Source organism: Strix aluco, chromosome 12 (assembly GCF_031877795.1).
Source record: "Strix aluco isolate bStrAlu1 chromosome 12, bStrAlu1.hap1, whole genome shotgun sequence".
Taxonomy (NCBI): domain Eukaryota; kingdom Metazoa; phylum Chordata; class Aves; order Strigiformes; family Strigidae; genus Strix; species Strix aluco.
In genome coordinates, this window is record NC_133942.1 from 5969809 (window position 1) to 5984326 (window position 14518).

General features: G+C 48.0%; 1 protein-coding gene across 1 annotated transcript in view; it reads right to left on the reverse strand.

The window, feature by feature from the left end:
• Positions 1-1623: 1623 nt before the first annotated feature.
• SIN3A (SIN3 transcription regulator family member A) overlaps positions 1624-14518 on the reverse strand; it is a 34322-nt gene continuing 21427 nt past the window's right edge. The window contains exons 12-21 of the mRNA XM_074836928.1: positions 12399-12515; positions 11452-11690; positions 10070-10253; positions 9316-9889; positions 8647-8816; positions 7389-7562; positions 6452-6544; positions 6035-6129; positions 5268-5475; positions 1624-2867 (exon numbers count right to left, since the gene is read on the reverse strand). Coding sequence (XP_074693029.1) covers positions 2637-2867; positions 5268-5475; positions 6035-6129; positions 6452-6544; positions 7389-7562; positions 8647-8816; positions 9316-9889; positions 10070-10253; positions 11452-11690; positions 12399-12515 — 2085 coding nt within the window. The 3' untranslated portion in view covers positions 1624-2636. The remainder of the gene's footprint in view (positions 2868-5267; positions 5476-6034; positions 6130-6451; positions 6545-7388; positions 7563-8646; positions 8817-9315; positions 9890-10069; positions 10254-11451; positions 11691-12398; positions 12516-14518) is intronic.

Sequence of the window (14518 nt, forward strand, 5' to 3'; positions counted from 1 at the left end):
AAGCGCCCCAGAATTTCATTGTGTATGATCAGGAAGGAAGAATCTGTACACAATGATTAGCCCTGATATTTTAATGGAAATACTGCACTACAGTCAAGTTTACAACAGTTGTATAGAAATCACATGGATTGTGGGCTGAGGATCACATTACAGAATACAAAAAGCAAGTTGAAATAAAAAGAAGGAAAAACCAAACCTCTGCTATTGTACAGGCTGGGAGCAGAGCTGGGATGTCAGACGGAGGGAGGGCGGCCGGCCGCTGAAGGCAGAGGTCTCCCCGCGGCGTGTCCCGGGGATCCGTGCCAGCCCCCCTTGCGCTCAATGACATGCAGGCACCGACTCCTGGGACAAGACACCCACCGAGCAGCAGCAGCAGCAGCTGTTAGCTTCCAAGCTGGTCAAAAGTCTAAATCACCCAAGATTTTCACTTCCAGATCACCTTGAGTATATAACAGGAAAAAAAAGGGGGAAATAGAGAGCGGGGGAGTGCGCGTGAAACCTCTGAAATGGAAGAGGACACGCAAGAGCCCGTTCCTGCCCGGTTACAGCAAAGGAGGAGAAACGAGACGGGTAAGTTATTGCTGGCAAACTGTGAATATTCCCCGCTGGGCTCTTCCCTCTCTTTCCCTCTCTCCATAGGAGGCTCCCGTTCAAGATCTGCCTGCTGCACATTGGCTGCCAATGAATAGTGGCCTCTCAGGGCCGCGCGCTTCCACCCCGGCTCTCCTGGCGCAGCTGGCGAGGCACGTGTCCCTCTCGGGACCCACTCCCCAGCTTCTCCCCGTGGAAGGGAGGGCAGTTCCAGTGCCGGGAGGAGACTACCTGCTGTCTTGGAAAAAAAATAAATCCCTGGGAGAGGTTTAAGCAGCGGCAAAGCCTTGCTCACGGCTCCCTAGCCAGGGATGACGGAAGCCGTTTTGGGTGCTTAAGACTGGCAGCATGGGTTTGTGCAAGGAAAGCTGCCTCCTTTGAGGAGGAGAGACAGTGCAGTTGTGTCTGTCGTGGCTTACGAAGTCCATGCCGACTTCTTTTTTTAAAATCAGAATCTTCCCCCGTGTTTTAAATATCTGCCAGCGCTAAACTTCTATACTTAAAAAAATATATATCCCATATGCAGATTTCACTAGTGAAATGCACCGAGACCCGCCCCAGCCCCTTGCCCTTCTCTTGCACGCACGCACACACACAAACACACACGCAGAGCAGCTCTATCAAATACTGGTTTGGTACTTCAGATGATGTTCTCTCCAATACTGAGAGGGAAAAATACATCAGCACAATCAACCCCAGCTAAGTAGCTCAGCAACACTTCCCAAAAGCGAAGGTCCTTGGAGCTGGAAGACTAGGTGGATAAAAATTACCCACCAGGAAAAACAAAAATTAAAAAAAAATTAAAATTATATACTATATATTTATATATCTTAACAGGCTGCTTATACCTCGGTTGTGTTAACCACAAAACACACACACTGCCTCTGCTTTTTCCTCTCAGATTGTGAAGCCAAATCATTTAAAATGGTCGGATGTGCCCCCCCCTCCCCTTCCCCACCCAAAAACTGCATGCTGCACGGTGCCTTTCAGACCAGGAACAGGGCTGTGGGTGAGCGAGTGTCTTCCTCCAGTTAAGAACAAAGACATTGTTTTTATTTACAAAAAAAGGAGAAAAAAGTTTCCACACAAAAGCACTACAATGATAACTCCCTTTGGTAAAAAGTGTAATAAATGTCTCCGTCGGTCTGTCTGTCGGTACTAATTCTCAAGCCACCTGGTACTATGGTACACAAGAAGCTAGTACAGTTATGCTAGCACATCAAGCATACTTCCTTTAATTAAAAAAAAAAAAAAAAACCAACCAAAAAAAACCAAAAAAAATTGACAATTTGTACATTTATTTACAAAAAAGGAGGGGAACATGTTAAAATCGTGTTGTTCTCTGTTGTGTGTGTGTACGTACATGTGTGTGAAAAGCTGGTGCATGGCACTAGGAGAGACTAGTAAACAAGCAGGTACAAAAAAAAAAAAAAAAAAACAAAACAAAACAGTTCCACTGGCACTAGAAAGGACAGACCGATCTGCACGGGGTGAGTCCAGCCTGGGAGGGAGGAGAGGGAGGCGAGAGGAACCCAGGGTCCGCTCCATGAGGTGGCTGGCGTGGGGCTGCCCCATGGCCCCGCGCAGGAGCCCGGCCGGCCGGCGGCAGCGTAAAGAGAGGAGAATCCGGTCGCGACAGGCACCTGGGGATTTCGGGACACATCCAAGCGGTCTGGTCGTGGAGAGCCTCCGGTTCTCTTCCCTCGCCGCTCAGGGCCTCTGGGGAGTCAAAGCCTCAACACTGCTGGTGTGTACGAGCTCGTTGTGTTTCTCTGGGATGGCTCAGTTCAGAGCAGGGTCCTTCCCGCCCTCCGGGGACGCGTGCCGAAGTCAAAGGGCCGGTGGCCCACGGTCCCAGCGGGCGCCAGCGGAGACCCACGTCCCTACAGGGAATCCCGCTGGTGACAGGTTGTACCAGCCACGCACTAGTCAAGTGGCCATGTTACGGAGATACACAGTGAGGGGAGAAAGGCATCTTCCTCCTTTCCTTGATGCGCGCACACACACACACATCTCCGGGGCTCTTCCCTTGCCCCGGGGGAGTTTTATGGTGTCTTGAATATCGTGCCGTATTTGACGCGGTACTTGTTAATGCTCACAAAGTGCAGGGTCTCTGTGTCACAGGTGGTGGTGCAGGGCACCAAGCCCTCCAACCCTTCGCCCATTAGCCACTTGTTTGTCTCGGCTGCCATTTCGCGGGGCACGTGCTCCTTGGTCCATTTGTCCACCCAGGCCTGGAACCGCTGGTGCAGGCGCTTGCTCACTCTTTCGTGGGACTACAGAAATAGGAAGAGGGGTTAGAAAAAGGTGGTTTTAGCCCCCAGACCGCAGCGTTACACAAAGCTCGGCTGCAGGTTGACACAACCAAGGGGATCAACAGCCAGAGGGAATTTGTAACGCAGACACCGGCCCTTGCTAACAACTTAGGAAAAGCTCTGATAAAGACCCCCACGTCTCCTCTCCAAAGCAATTACAGTAGCAAAATGAAGTCAGAAATACCAAAAGGTTTATGCTCTTTGTTTAATACAGCAGCTCTCAGGTTGGGGACACAGCACACATCCCGCGGGAGCCCAAGAGCTGCATGCCCAGCAGGGAATCCCTTCTGCACTGCCCAAAAGACGCTGCCACCGCCTCCTTAAGCAGCCAGGAGCCAAGGTAGACCCCGGAGCAGGTAAGCCCTGCTCTCCCCAGCCCTCGGGGTCTGCCTCCAGCCCCCCACGGAGGGGCACGGTCCCAGCAGAGAGCAAGCTCAACATGCATGTCATGTCACGGGACCCAACTGCTATGGAAAATTAAGAACTGGGTCAGGTCTAAAAGGTTTGAGAACCACTGGCTTAACAGAAGCATCAGGAGAGGAAAAACTGTGCACATTTTTGAGTAGGAGCATCTGCTTAAGGAATGTAAAATCCAGGACAGATGGTTTAAAGCCATGGCTTGAAAGCCATGAGTACAGGCATAATTGAAAACAGCAAATATAATTAAACCTCAAGATTAAAACAATGTCTTTTATTATTTGTTTTGTTCTTCTCCTGAAGACTGACTGCTTCTCAGTGTTAACTGTTAAATCCAATAGATTTGTAGTTCCATGTAGCTTCTGCAGCTCATTCAGTGTACTTTGGTAACCAAGGGGCTATGCTGTATGCTATATATTTAACAGTTCAATAATTTGACTTATGTTCGGGTTCTCTGTGAAAAGCAGCAGCACATAGTATGTGTATGAGCTTACTTTTCCTTGAGGTTTGTGCCGGTTGAATGGGATAGATGGAATCCAATCAAAATCCTTAGTATGAATGCAAGTTTAACTAAATTACTTTACAACTAATGAAATAAAAACTATTATTTGTATTTCATCAGCAAGAAACAGATGGTAAGTAGTTGTTTTGAAAGTCTAATATATGACTAAACCAGAGCTGTGAAGGATGAGCCTCTTGGGTACCTCTGCTTTTAGTTGCTTAAGTCAGTAACTTTCGCCTGAATCTGGCAGGCTTCACTTTCTTTTACATTCTAAGCAATGGCATTCTGCTTAACATTGTGTTTTAAACAGATGATAATAAAATTATAGTGAAGTATTTCAAACCTCGAGTCTTAAGTAGCCAGACTAGAACTGGAGTTTGCTGTTAAACTCCCTCCTTTTCTCTGTTGGCTGGAAATACTCCCATGGGAGGAGGAAAGTAACCGAGTGTCAAAGTGTTCAGAAGACCAGATCAGCTTTCTCCAACTGAATTCTCCTGAATTTGGCCAATCTGGAGTCACAGGCTGTTTTCAGCTTGAATAAACCTCAACCTTTACAGCTCAAGAACAGCCGGAGAGCCAACACTTCCTTCCCCTCCTTCATCTCCGCTCCCCTGCCTCCCCACCCATCCCACTCACCTCCTCCTTCCCTTGTCCCAACAGTTGCTTTTTGGCACAGAGAACCAAAAGCAAATTTGAGTAACTTCAAAAAAGTCGAATTCCAATTTAAATCAGCAATCATAAGCATTGACTGCTAGATGTGAGATGTCACTGACCCTTGGGTCCAGGACTTCCAAGTCCCAGAAAAATACCCACGGGGACTTTTCTGTACGGGTGACCTCACCGCTCCCATCCTTGTCACAAAACCAGCTTTTCTGGAGCTGCTGCCACATGCTGGCTGTGCTCTGCCATGTGGGAGCGACCGAAGGACTCCCGCTCTCTTGTGACTCTGGGGATGGGAAACGATGAGGGGATGGTACCCAGAGGGATCCATGGGGACAGAGGGCATTTGATGCTCTGCATTCTGATTCCTCTTTGGGGAAGCACTGGAAGAACAGGCACTCTCAGACATCACCACAAGAACATGCAGAAGACAGGTCTTCCCTAAAACAGGGGGACCACCACCCATGGGAAGCACCTCTTGGAAGAGATTTGAGCGCTTACGCTTGACACCACTGTCCTACCATAATAAAACACTCTGGAAAGAAGGGAGGAGAGGTGGGAGGACGATGAAAGTCAGAGGTGGAAGACAAAAGATTACGCCTTAGGAACATCCAGATGTTTAGTGCCTTGGGAGGACAAAATAGAGTACCATCCTCCTGGCAACACAAAGACAGCTAAATGTTACTGATCAGGATCCCCAAGGACGTTTCATCTCGAGACTCCCCACCTGACCTTTGGGAGCAGGGGATCCCAGGAAACACCAGCTGCCCACTCGCTCCTACCTGCTGAGCTCGCAGCAGAGCGGTCCTCCTGTACATGTAATCCTCCGATTTGATCACGTACACCATCTTATAGGAGTTCAGTTTGAATTTACACTCCAGCTTGTCCAAGCTCTCCACGTTCTCCATGGACTTCTTACTGTTTCCCTCCTTCCCTTCCTTCTCCTGCTGCTCCCGACCACGCTGACACTTACGGATCCTCCTCAGATTCCTGCAAACCAGAGAACCCCTCTTGGAATTAGTGCTCACCCTCCAGCAGGACCAGGCTGGAGGGAGCTGGTGGATCTGTGCTGGCCACTCAAGAGCCCGGCAAACAGCTTGGAGCACAACAGTCTGTTGCAGTCATTCAGGCTCAGACCCCTGTAACAAGTCAGCCCACTGGGCTTATCTCATTTCTGAGATATTCTGAGGCTACTGTGCAACCAACTCCCTGCTCATGAAGAGCTCTGATGTGACACCCACTGTTTTCAGGTAGAGGGTTACCATAAGCCAAAGCAGGACTGCCAAAAAAAACCCCAACATGGCGAGTGGCCAGCCCCAGCCCTCTCTGCTAGCCATGGACCATGCTGTCTCTCAGTCAAGGGAGAGCAGGAGCCTGGGGTGGACCCACAGGCTTTCAGGATGGACAGCAGCACGGCACCTCTACACCGCACCGGCAGCTTCTGCCGTGGCGTTCAAATACAGCACTGCGGTGGAGCGCAGTCGCTGCACCCGCCACGGCCCAGATACAGCCCGTCGGGTAGGGCTCACAGCACAGCCGGGACACTCACCTCGGCAGGAAGACCGGTTTCTGGGCCAGGTGCTCCCGGAGCTCAGGGGAGGTAGAATCGGAGTTGACGTACCGCTCCACGTAGTCTGACCAGCGCTGGAAGCGAGCACAGAGCACAGATCAGCCACTGCCTTCCCACCCAGCGACACGGGGTGGTTGAACACAAGGTTGCTTTTGAACGCTCCGTGCATCTTATCCCCAAAAAGGCAGGTTCAACATTTCTCTATATGGTTTTGAGGGTTTTCTAATACAAAATAAGCCAAGAAGGATTTGCCTACTCACATCACGGAAAGTTTTATGGCATGTTCTTGATGTTTCTTTATCTTGCGCTAACAGACCACAACAACAGTCGACTGGACGCCCTCGTCCAGCGCACCCCTGACCATCACAGTCAGCTCCCTGGACAAGCTGCTCTTACCTCTGCTTCTACAGGGTCATCGGAGTTCTCCTCTTCCGTGTCCAGCAATTCAATGGTTAACTGAACTTGACCTCTGCTCTGAATGAACATCAGCTATAAAGAAAAGGCAGAAAGGACTTCAGTAAGAGATTTCAAATAGAAAAAACAATCTCACTGGGGTAAAGGGAGAATGAAGCAAGTTGGCATAGTTTTAAGGGGAAAAAAAAAACGGCTTCCCACATGCCTGACAGCAAAGGGAAAACACTAGCCAGATTGCACAACTTTGAGGAACAGAAAAATTGTAAAGGTTTTTGAAAACCTCTCTTGTTGTTTTTGGAGCAGTGTGGGTCCTTCTTGAGCCCCCAAAATAAGTTTGAGGGTAAGGGAAGAGACTATACACGCAGGCTTTTATCCAAAGTACTTTACTTGCTCAGAAAGGGCCTGACCACTTCCTGCATCTTAGGCGAAGGAAGTATGGATTTGATTAGCACAGTGCACCAGGTTTATTTAGCAATGTATGCGGTCAGCAATGATTTAATGCCCAGTCAGTATTAGCAGATGTCCCCACAGTTAACAAAGATTGAGACACAAGAGAAATGGGAGAGTTTGAGCTGACAAATTAAAACGGGTGACAGCAAAGCAGTCAGTATGATACAACCCAAAGATGTTGTGAAGCACAAGGGATATTCCTTGCTATTCCAGGAAATCCATTTCTCCCTGAAATCCTGTTTCTGAGGGGCCTTTACAGAAGCATAACCTATCCCCCAGCTATGTGCCAAAAGCTGGGGGACATGCCACCAAAACTTTCCTTTCAACTTTCAGAGCTATGGAAAGTCCTCAGCGCTCTTGGGTGCCTAAACAAGGCTCATTTTTTAAAGGACTGGTACTTCTCCCTTCCTAAAAGGCATCTCCCTCACTGCTTGCTGCTTTTACACCACAGTTCTCAGCCTGGCTTTACCTTGAAACAGTTCTCCTCTGACATGAGCTGCTCAGCTTTGCGCTGGTACGCGGCCTCCAGAAGAGTACGAGAAGACTGGGAAGCGAGAAGACCTCCTGTGGCTCCGTTGTTGTTCTCTGACAGGTAGAGGTCTGTTACCTGCACGCAGATCTCATCGCTCACTATGTGCTGGAGCTGCAAAAAGGAAGATCACAGGGAAGGTGTTTGTCAGGGAGTGTGCTACATGCCCATCAGCACAGAAAGAAAAAAAAGATGTAACCATGGGTTTAAGCCCAAGGAAAAAAAAAAAAAAAAAGACTGAAAAAGCACGAGTTTAAGGCTACATTTTTAGTAACAACTTCTAGTTGCAGATGATCTCTGCTGCTATGTAAAAAAAGACAGTATCTTTAAAAAAATTAGCAGGTGGCAAAGTACAGCTACTCAGAAAAACTACAGGCAGGGAACATCCTGATCAGCAGCAGGGGAGGAAGGGCTAGAGCACTGTGACATAGTGTATCCCCTCCACAGCAAGGAGCTGCTCCTGTGTCTGAGGAGAAGGGTGGGAGATTTAGTATCAAATCCTTACTTTGTACAAGTTTAAGAATCAAAAGTCTCTCAACTGTCTTTTGAATTCAGTTAATCTCTGGACTGAAGTGAAGGAGTTCTGAAAAGCAGCTCTACCCTTCTGAAAGACGAAAGGCCTTTCAAGCCATTTCACTTCCAGCCCCTTGTGTCTGTTTTTGTTCTTTATGCTACAAAAAGGCACATGAAGAATTTTTCCCTTGGTCACACATTCTTCCTACCAGCCCAATAAAAGGACTAAACAGCCAAAATGAGCTACTTAAACAGCCAGATAAAGGAGACAAAGGTTTTTAGAAAAGGCATGCACTGTTCCTACAGCACTGGTGAAAAGGAAAGAAATTATTTAAATGTCATTTAATTATTTTTCAAAGCTAAAGCAAGATTAATTAGCTCTGGAGACACTTTGAAGTTGAATACTTGTATCCTGAGACTTCTGGAAAACAAAGGGAGAACCCTATATGCACAGAGGGGATATTCTCAATAGTTTAAATACATCAGAAATTACCTTTTATCACGTCTCTTTACATGAGTGTTTGAGCTGGGTTAAAAAACACCCAGAATTTACCTGCTTAGCCTTGAAATTAGGCATACAACACTCCCCCTACAATGTGGGCCTGGGCTCTCACCGCAGCAAACAACCTGGCTGCTTTCTCTAGCCCGAACCATCCACCCTCCATCAGCCTCTGCTGGCAGTCACCTGTCGAACAATGCTCTGGATCAGCTTGTCCATGGTAAAGGCAATGTAGGCGTGAATGGTGAACATTTCGCGCAAGGAGTCCTCGTACTGCGACGAGTCCATGTTCCCATCCAGGAGGTTGCGCACCATGTCCAGGAAGGCCGGGTAATAATCCTCAACGTCGATGTCCACTGCAACAAGAGAGAATGGGAGATGAACACATTGCCCCAGAAAGGGTTGCTCTGAGTTTTGGTCCTCCGACCACCCATTCAAGCTGAAGTGTTACTGGAATAGGCTTCAATTTGCCTTTTATAGACATTTGAATGTGTCCTCTTAAGACCAAGAGTACTTTTATAATCTCGTGCTTCCTAGCTCTGGCCTCCTATATGAGGTTTTTATTTCTGAAAGACTACTTAAAAAGTTTTAGTTAGGGAACTCAAAGATAAGTGTAAAATGAAATCTCTTAAGAAGAAACTGCTCCATATTACCGTTCTGCACTTTGAGTCCCACATACCCCACACCTTCCCATCTCCTCCCTCAATTCAGTGCTGCCCAGTGATAACGAAAGCGAGATCCCCCCATCTTAAAGGGTCATCGCTCTAACATGCCTGAAGACACCAAACAAGCTCTGTCAACGTGCTACGAACAGAAGCATCTTTCTTCCCCAGCCTCCCACCAGAAGTCACTCACTAGGCTCCTTCAGTCGCAGCTGGATGGCAGGACTGTCGCTCTTGTCTCGCTTTATGCCCAGCACTTCCCTTTCCCACTCCCTTTCCCGTGTCTCCTCTTCGATCTGCCGCTCGGCCTGGGTGCAGATCCTCAGCAGCCGCAAGCACAGGATCTGATGCAGCCGCATGAATATGTACCAGTTGCTGTTCACGTAGAAGAGATTGTAGACCTCATCCATGCCCCGCAGCTTCTGGGCCGTCGTGTTGTTGAACATCAGCTTGGTTTTGGGAGGACTGCCCCCAACACCATTGTGCTTTTTTGCAGCCCCAGTAGCTTCGTCCACATCCATTTCCTCTTCTTCCTCCTCTTCCACATCTGAGAGTTCGCCTCGCTGAGCAAACAGCAGGTCTGGAATGAAGTGATACATGATCTGCTTGATTTTGTACTTGTCCTCTTTCTGGATTCCCGTCTGCCGCTTCACATGGTGGATGATGAGAGAGGCGGCATCTTCCAGGATCTGCTTGTCTTCATAGGCTAGTGATAGGTGTGGGCCTGTGGGGACCCCTGCATTGTCTTCTGAAGCCTGCTCTTGCCTCTACAAATGAGAAACAGCACAAAAATTAGTCCCAAGCACCTCTCTCCACCCAAGACCTTTCAGAAACCTCTGCCGGTGGCGCAGACTTCCCCTCTCATTGAGTGGTGAGGAACAGGAACTGAAACTGCACTTGCAAAGTACATAAGCTTGAGGGACAAAAACTATTGGTGACCATCTTACCTCATCATAGATGCTTTCAATCTCATTGAGGAGACTCTTTGACCTCAGGACCTTGGTATCATTCTGCTTGAAGTTGATGCCCTGGTGGTCCAAGGATTTCAGGTAATACTTCTCATTCTGCTCTCGCCAGACTTTATTAAACCCTCTCTGGGCTTCTCGCCACTCTTCCTCTTTCATCTTTAACCTTGGATCAAGAAAACAAGGGTGAGCCAAGAGGTGTACTCTGAGCATGTAAGGAGAACCTAGGCCTGTGGTTCCTGGCCAGTGTTGAGAAGAGCTGAACTCCTTAAGAAATAGGCATAAAGGAAAGCCGTCCCACAGAACGGAGCTTCACAGGAGGAGCACCCTGCACATGCTCTTCTGAGGAAACCCTCCTGGGTTTCTTTCATGTCTAAGTAACACCACTCAGGAACAAAGTAGCTTCAAGGCTTGTGCTTCCCCTCGCACATGCCAGAATAGCTAGAGGGCTTAGTGTCTCTCTAGCCCCACTGTCCGCAGCAGCGACAGGGGCTGAAGGGATGGGAGAGCCACAGGAGCTGGCCCAGGTCTCTCAGAAATCCCAAGGTTGTGTAGCTCCAGCTGCTGAAAAGGGGCAGCTTAGTTTGGATGATTAACAAAGTTATCACCTTGCAGTATGGACACCTGAGCTTCCTGGGAACAGACTCCTGAACCTCGACTCAGTATCTCAAGCAAAGCACCCCTGATGCAGCTCAAGACCCAGCTCACAGGAAGAGTGTCCTCGCAGCAGGGTGGGGAAACTGTGGCCTTGCAGCAAGGTGTCCTGGGCAAGGCTGTTACCCCCAGCCCTGAGAGCCCTGAGACACAGGACCAACAGTCCCACAGAGATGAGAAGTAGCTGGGGAAGAGTATCTCCTGCTTACACATCTCCTCGAGCTTCCCCAAGGAGTTGCAGCATCCACTCCCTTTTCTTGACCAAGGAAGGGGAGGTTGACAACAGAAACCAGACTGGGAATCTGCAGGTAGCACAGCCACCGCAATCTGAGCCCACAGTCACGTACAGCCGCGGGATTTGGAAAGTGATCAAATTGAGTCCATGAACAATCCACACAGTACAGCCAGTTTCCTCATCTTACACACAATGCTGACACTGGAGGAGAAACAAGGATTAAGAGGAGACAACAAAAGCTCTACTTCCCTCCAGCTGAGCTGTAAGGTTTTTGTTTCAGAAGAGTAATTCCCTCTTTCTAGGTGATCATTATGTAACACAGCAACTGACCAGAACATAAAATGTACTTCTTAATTTACAGCCTTGTGGTGGTCACACCCTTTAGGGGCAGAAATTAGCTACTTTTACATAAACCTGGATCAGTGCGTTACCCTTTGGTAGAGTCCCCGGGGCAGGGTGCTAGAGCAGTCAGTACCTTTTCAGTACAATGGGAACAGCCACGGATGGGTTCTTCCGAAGTCCATCAATGATGTCAGCTGCTTTGTCAGCATATATCCTCTGGAGAGCCTTGCGGTGGATCACCTCCGAAGTGCCACCCAGAGTGTTGTCCAGCCGGAATTTGGCCTGTTCCTCCGCAGACAAGCGCGAGAGTTTCTTTTGGATTGCCTCAAGGACGCGGATCGTTGCCAGGTTGGTCTCCAAGACAACATCCAGCTGAAGCAAACAGTGCGTTACCATCGTTGAATAGACAAAACACGATACTTAACAGAGGCTACATTTAAGTGACATGAAACAAGAAGCCCTGCATGTTTAACAAGGTGTACTCGAGCATCAGTTTCCATGTTCGGCTGCTCTAAAATAACCCAATTATATTTTATCTGCTACCTAGATAATACTGCATAAGAATTTAAAGGCTACCAGAATGATACTGTTCAGAAATTACATCTTCCACCTGGGAATAGAACACAATTGACAGTTACTCTACAAAAGGACATGCTGAATCTGAGCGTATTCAGGTAATTGCCAAGCTAACTTCCATTTCAAGTCAAGACGTCAATCATTTAACATCCTGAACGTATTGCTTTTCAGATTATTACAGGGGAATGCATGTTCTCGTGCACTACGTGGGCAGTAAGAACAGAAAAGATGCATCGATTATATGCTGGCCATTGAACGGTTTCATCTGGACCTCTGCACAAAAAGTGAGGGGCAGGCAGGGGCGTAGTTTGGAGCAGGAGGTGGTTATACAGCTGCTGCTTCTTGCATTAAGAGAACACAAGCTTTTATGCAAAAAACAGGTGACAGGCACACAATAAAAACAGATTCTAAGCAGTAGTATTAAAGGTATAATTATATCAAGATTGTTAACTATTCACAGAAGCCCAAGCTTTCCAAGACATGAATCAAGGAAAAACTATTTACCTCAAAACGTTCATCCTCACACCTGTAGATGTGCTCTTCGTATTGCGTCTTCTTGGAGCTCACAAACGTCGAGTCTTCGGACCACGACGGGAAGGAGACCCAGGTGTCATTCAAAACCTTGAGGGAGACGGGGGGAGACAAGAGTCACAGTCAGTCTTTGAGGGGGTCACACTCATCTGACTCTGAGCCCAGTCTTCTGACAGAAGGATATAATTCCCCAGCTGGAAAAAACTCTGTGCCCCTTCCAAAGCCCAGCATTCAGGGCACAACCCCAAACAGCCAGAACCAAATTGTTCAGGCAGTCTGCAAAATTCATTAGCTGGACTTGTCAGAAAAAACTTGCAAGGGAAGAGAAAAAGAAAGGTGAAAGAAGCTTTTCCGTTACTTCGGATTAGTCGACTGCAACCAGCTGGTTCCTCGTGATTCACCTTCAACAACACTGGGTGGTCATCACATCAGACATGACTGTTAGACAGTACGTGGTTTCTACCTCCAAATAAGGCTAATTGGGAATATAAATCCATACCCCAGCAACACCTTTCCTGACAAAGCAGCTGAGCACCTGCAGCTTTCACCACCTCCAAAACAGGAACAGAACATTCAAAAAAACCTCAAAGAGGCCAAAGGCAAAGAAACAAGGATTTTGGCAGGCAGCCTTGGAAGTCAGGCTCAATCTTCATAAACGTGAAGCCTGAACAACTGAGTCATTAGATTCTCACAGCAAGAAAAGTTCATAACTGCATCACACAAGACACTTTTGAGAGACATGTCAGGATTTAAGATTAAAAACTTGCAATTGCCTTTTGCCCAGGTGGTTTTCACTATTTTGCCACCACTGCTAACTGCATGACTTGATCGCCTACATTCGTCCTCCTCATCTCTCAAGGAGCAGAAGTACATAAAACCCATGATGTTCCCAAATGGCAATCTCCTTGCTATTTGTTGCGTGTGCCACTGCTGACTGGAGTCACCCAGGGAAGGGATTTCTGGGGCTCTCTCCTCCTCCAGTGAGTGCTCTTAAGTGGCGTGCTTATTAACTGGCCTTCAGCAAGAGTCCTGCTCACTCATCTCCAAAACATTACCTTCAACACCAGTGAAGGAACAGGATCAGCCAGTACCATTCCCACTTTGATCAAAAGGTCATTACAACACATTAAAGGACTCCATGAGTACATCTGAACCCGCAGGACTTCGTTGAGAGACCAACTCTGACTCTTAACCAAGGAGGCCGGTTCCCTGTAGGGACCCGATTTCCCAAAGCAACGCACCATTTCTCAAGACAAGAGGTCGTCTTAGCGTTTCAGGTAGAAAGAAAGAAGTGTGTGAGGGATATGTAGGAGAATCTGTCTACAGAAGATGTGATTTTCTTTTAAAGTTGGAGAGATAACTCTGAAAGCAGACTAAGCAGGAATTTGGGTAAAAAGGTAGTAATAATCTTGAATTACATAATACCTTGTAAAAGATGCCAGAGATCACATTAAGACCATACAGAAAACTAGTTCTGTCATTTCCTACTTGGGAGTGTTTAAGTTTGTAATCTTAATGTTCTTTTCACAGGTTATACTATGTAAAACATGTAACTAATGCCCTTACATTTTATTTAAGTAGTTAAACGTCACAACTATTTGGTGGTTTGTTTCTTTTTCCAGCTGCTCCCCAACACGTCATGCAACCCCTTCACGAGCACCACTGGAGAAGAGCTGATGTCAGCCATCAAAGCCACGTGGGTATCGTAACTCCCAGCCAGCTTCCAGCATAACCCATTCCTAGACTGATGCCTCACCCCATGCAATAGTTTCTGGACACCATCCAGGTGTTTGCAGGAGTGCCAAGCGCTCACTCGCCACTAGAACACCTCGGGGTGTGCTCACCTCGGGCTGCGACACGTCCCGTGATGGTCCCGAGCCAGGATGGCATGCCCGCGCACGCCTGGGTGCCGGAGCAGCACGGCTCAGTGCTGGATCAGTGCTAACCAGGCAGCTGCCCAGCCCCAGCTCCATGCCCAGCGCCAGTTCTGGGGTGCAGGCAGCAGCACAACTCTGCTGCGTGAGAGCAGACGTGCCCTGACATCCCTGGGAACCTTTTCAGCATAGCGCAGGGATGCAAAATAAATTCTGTCC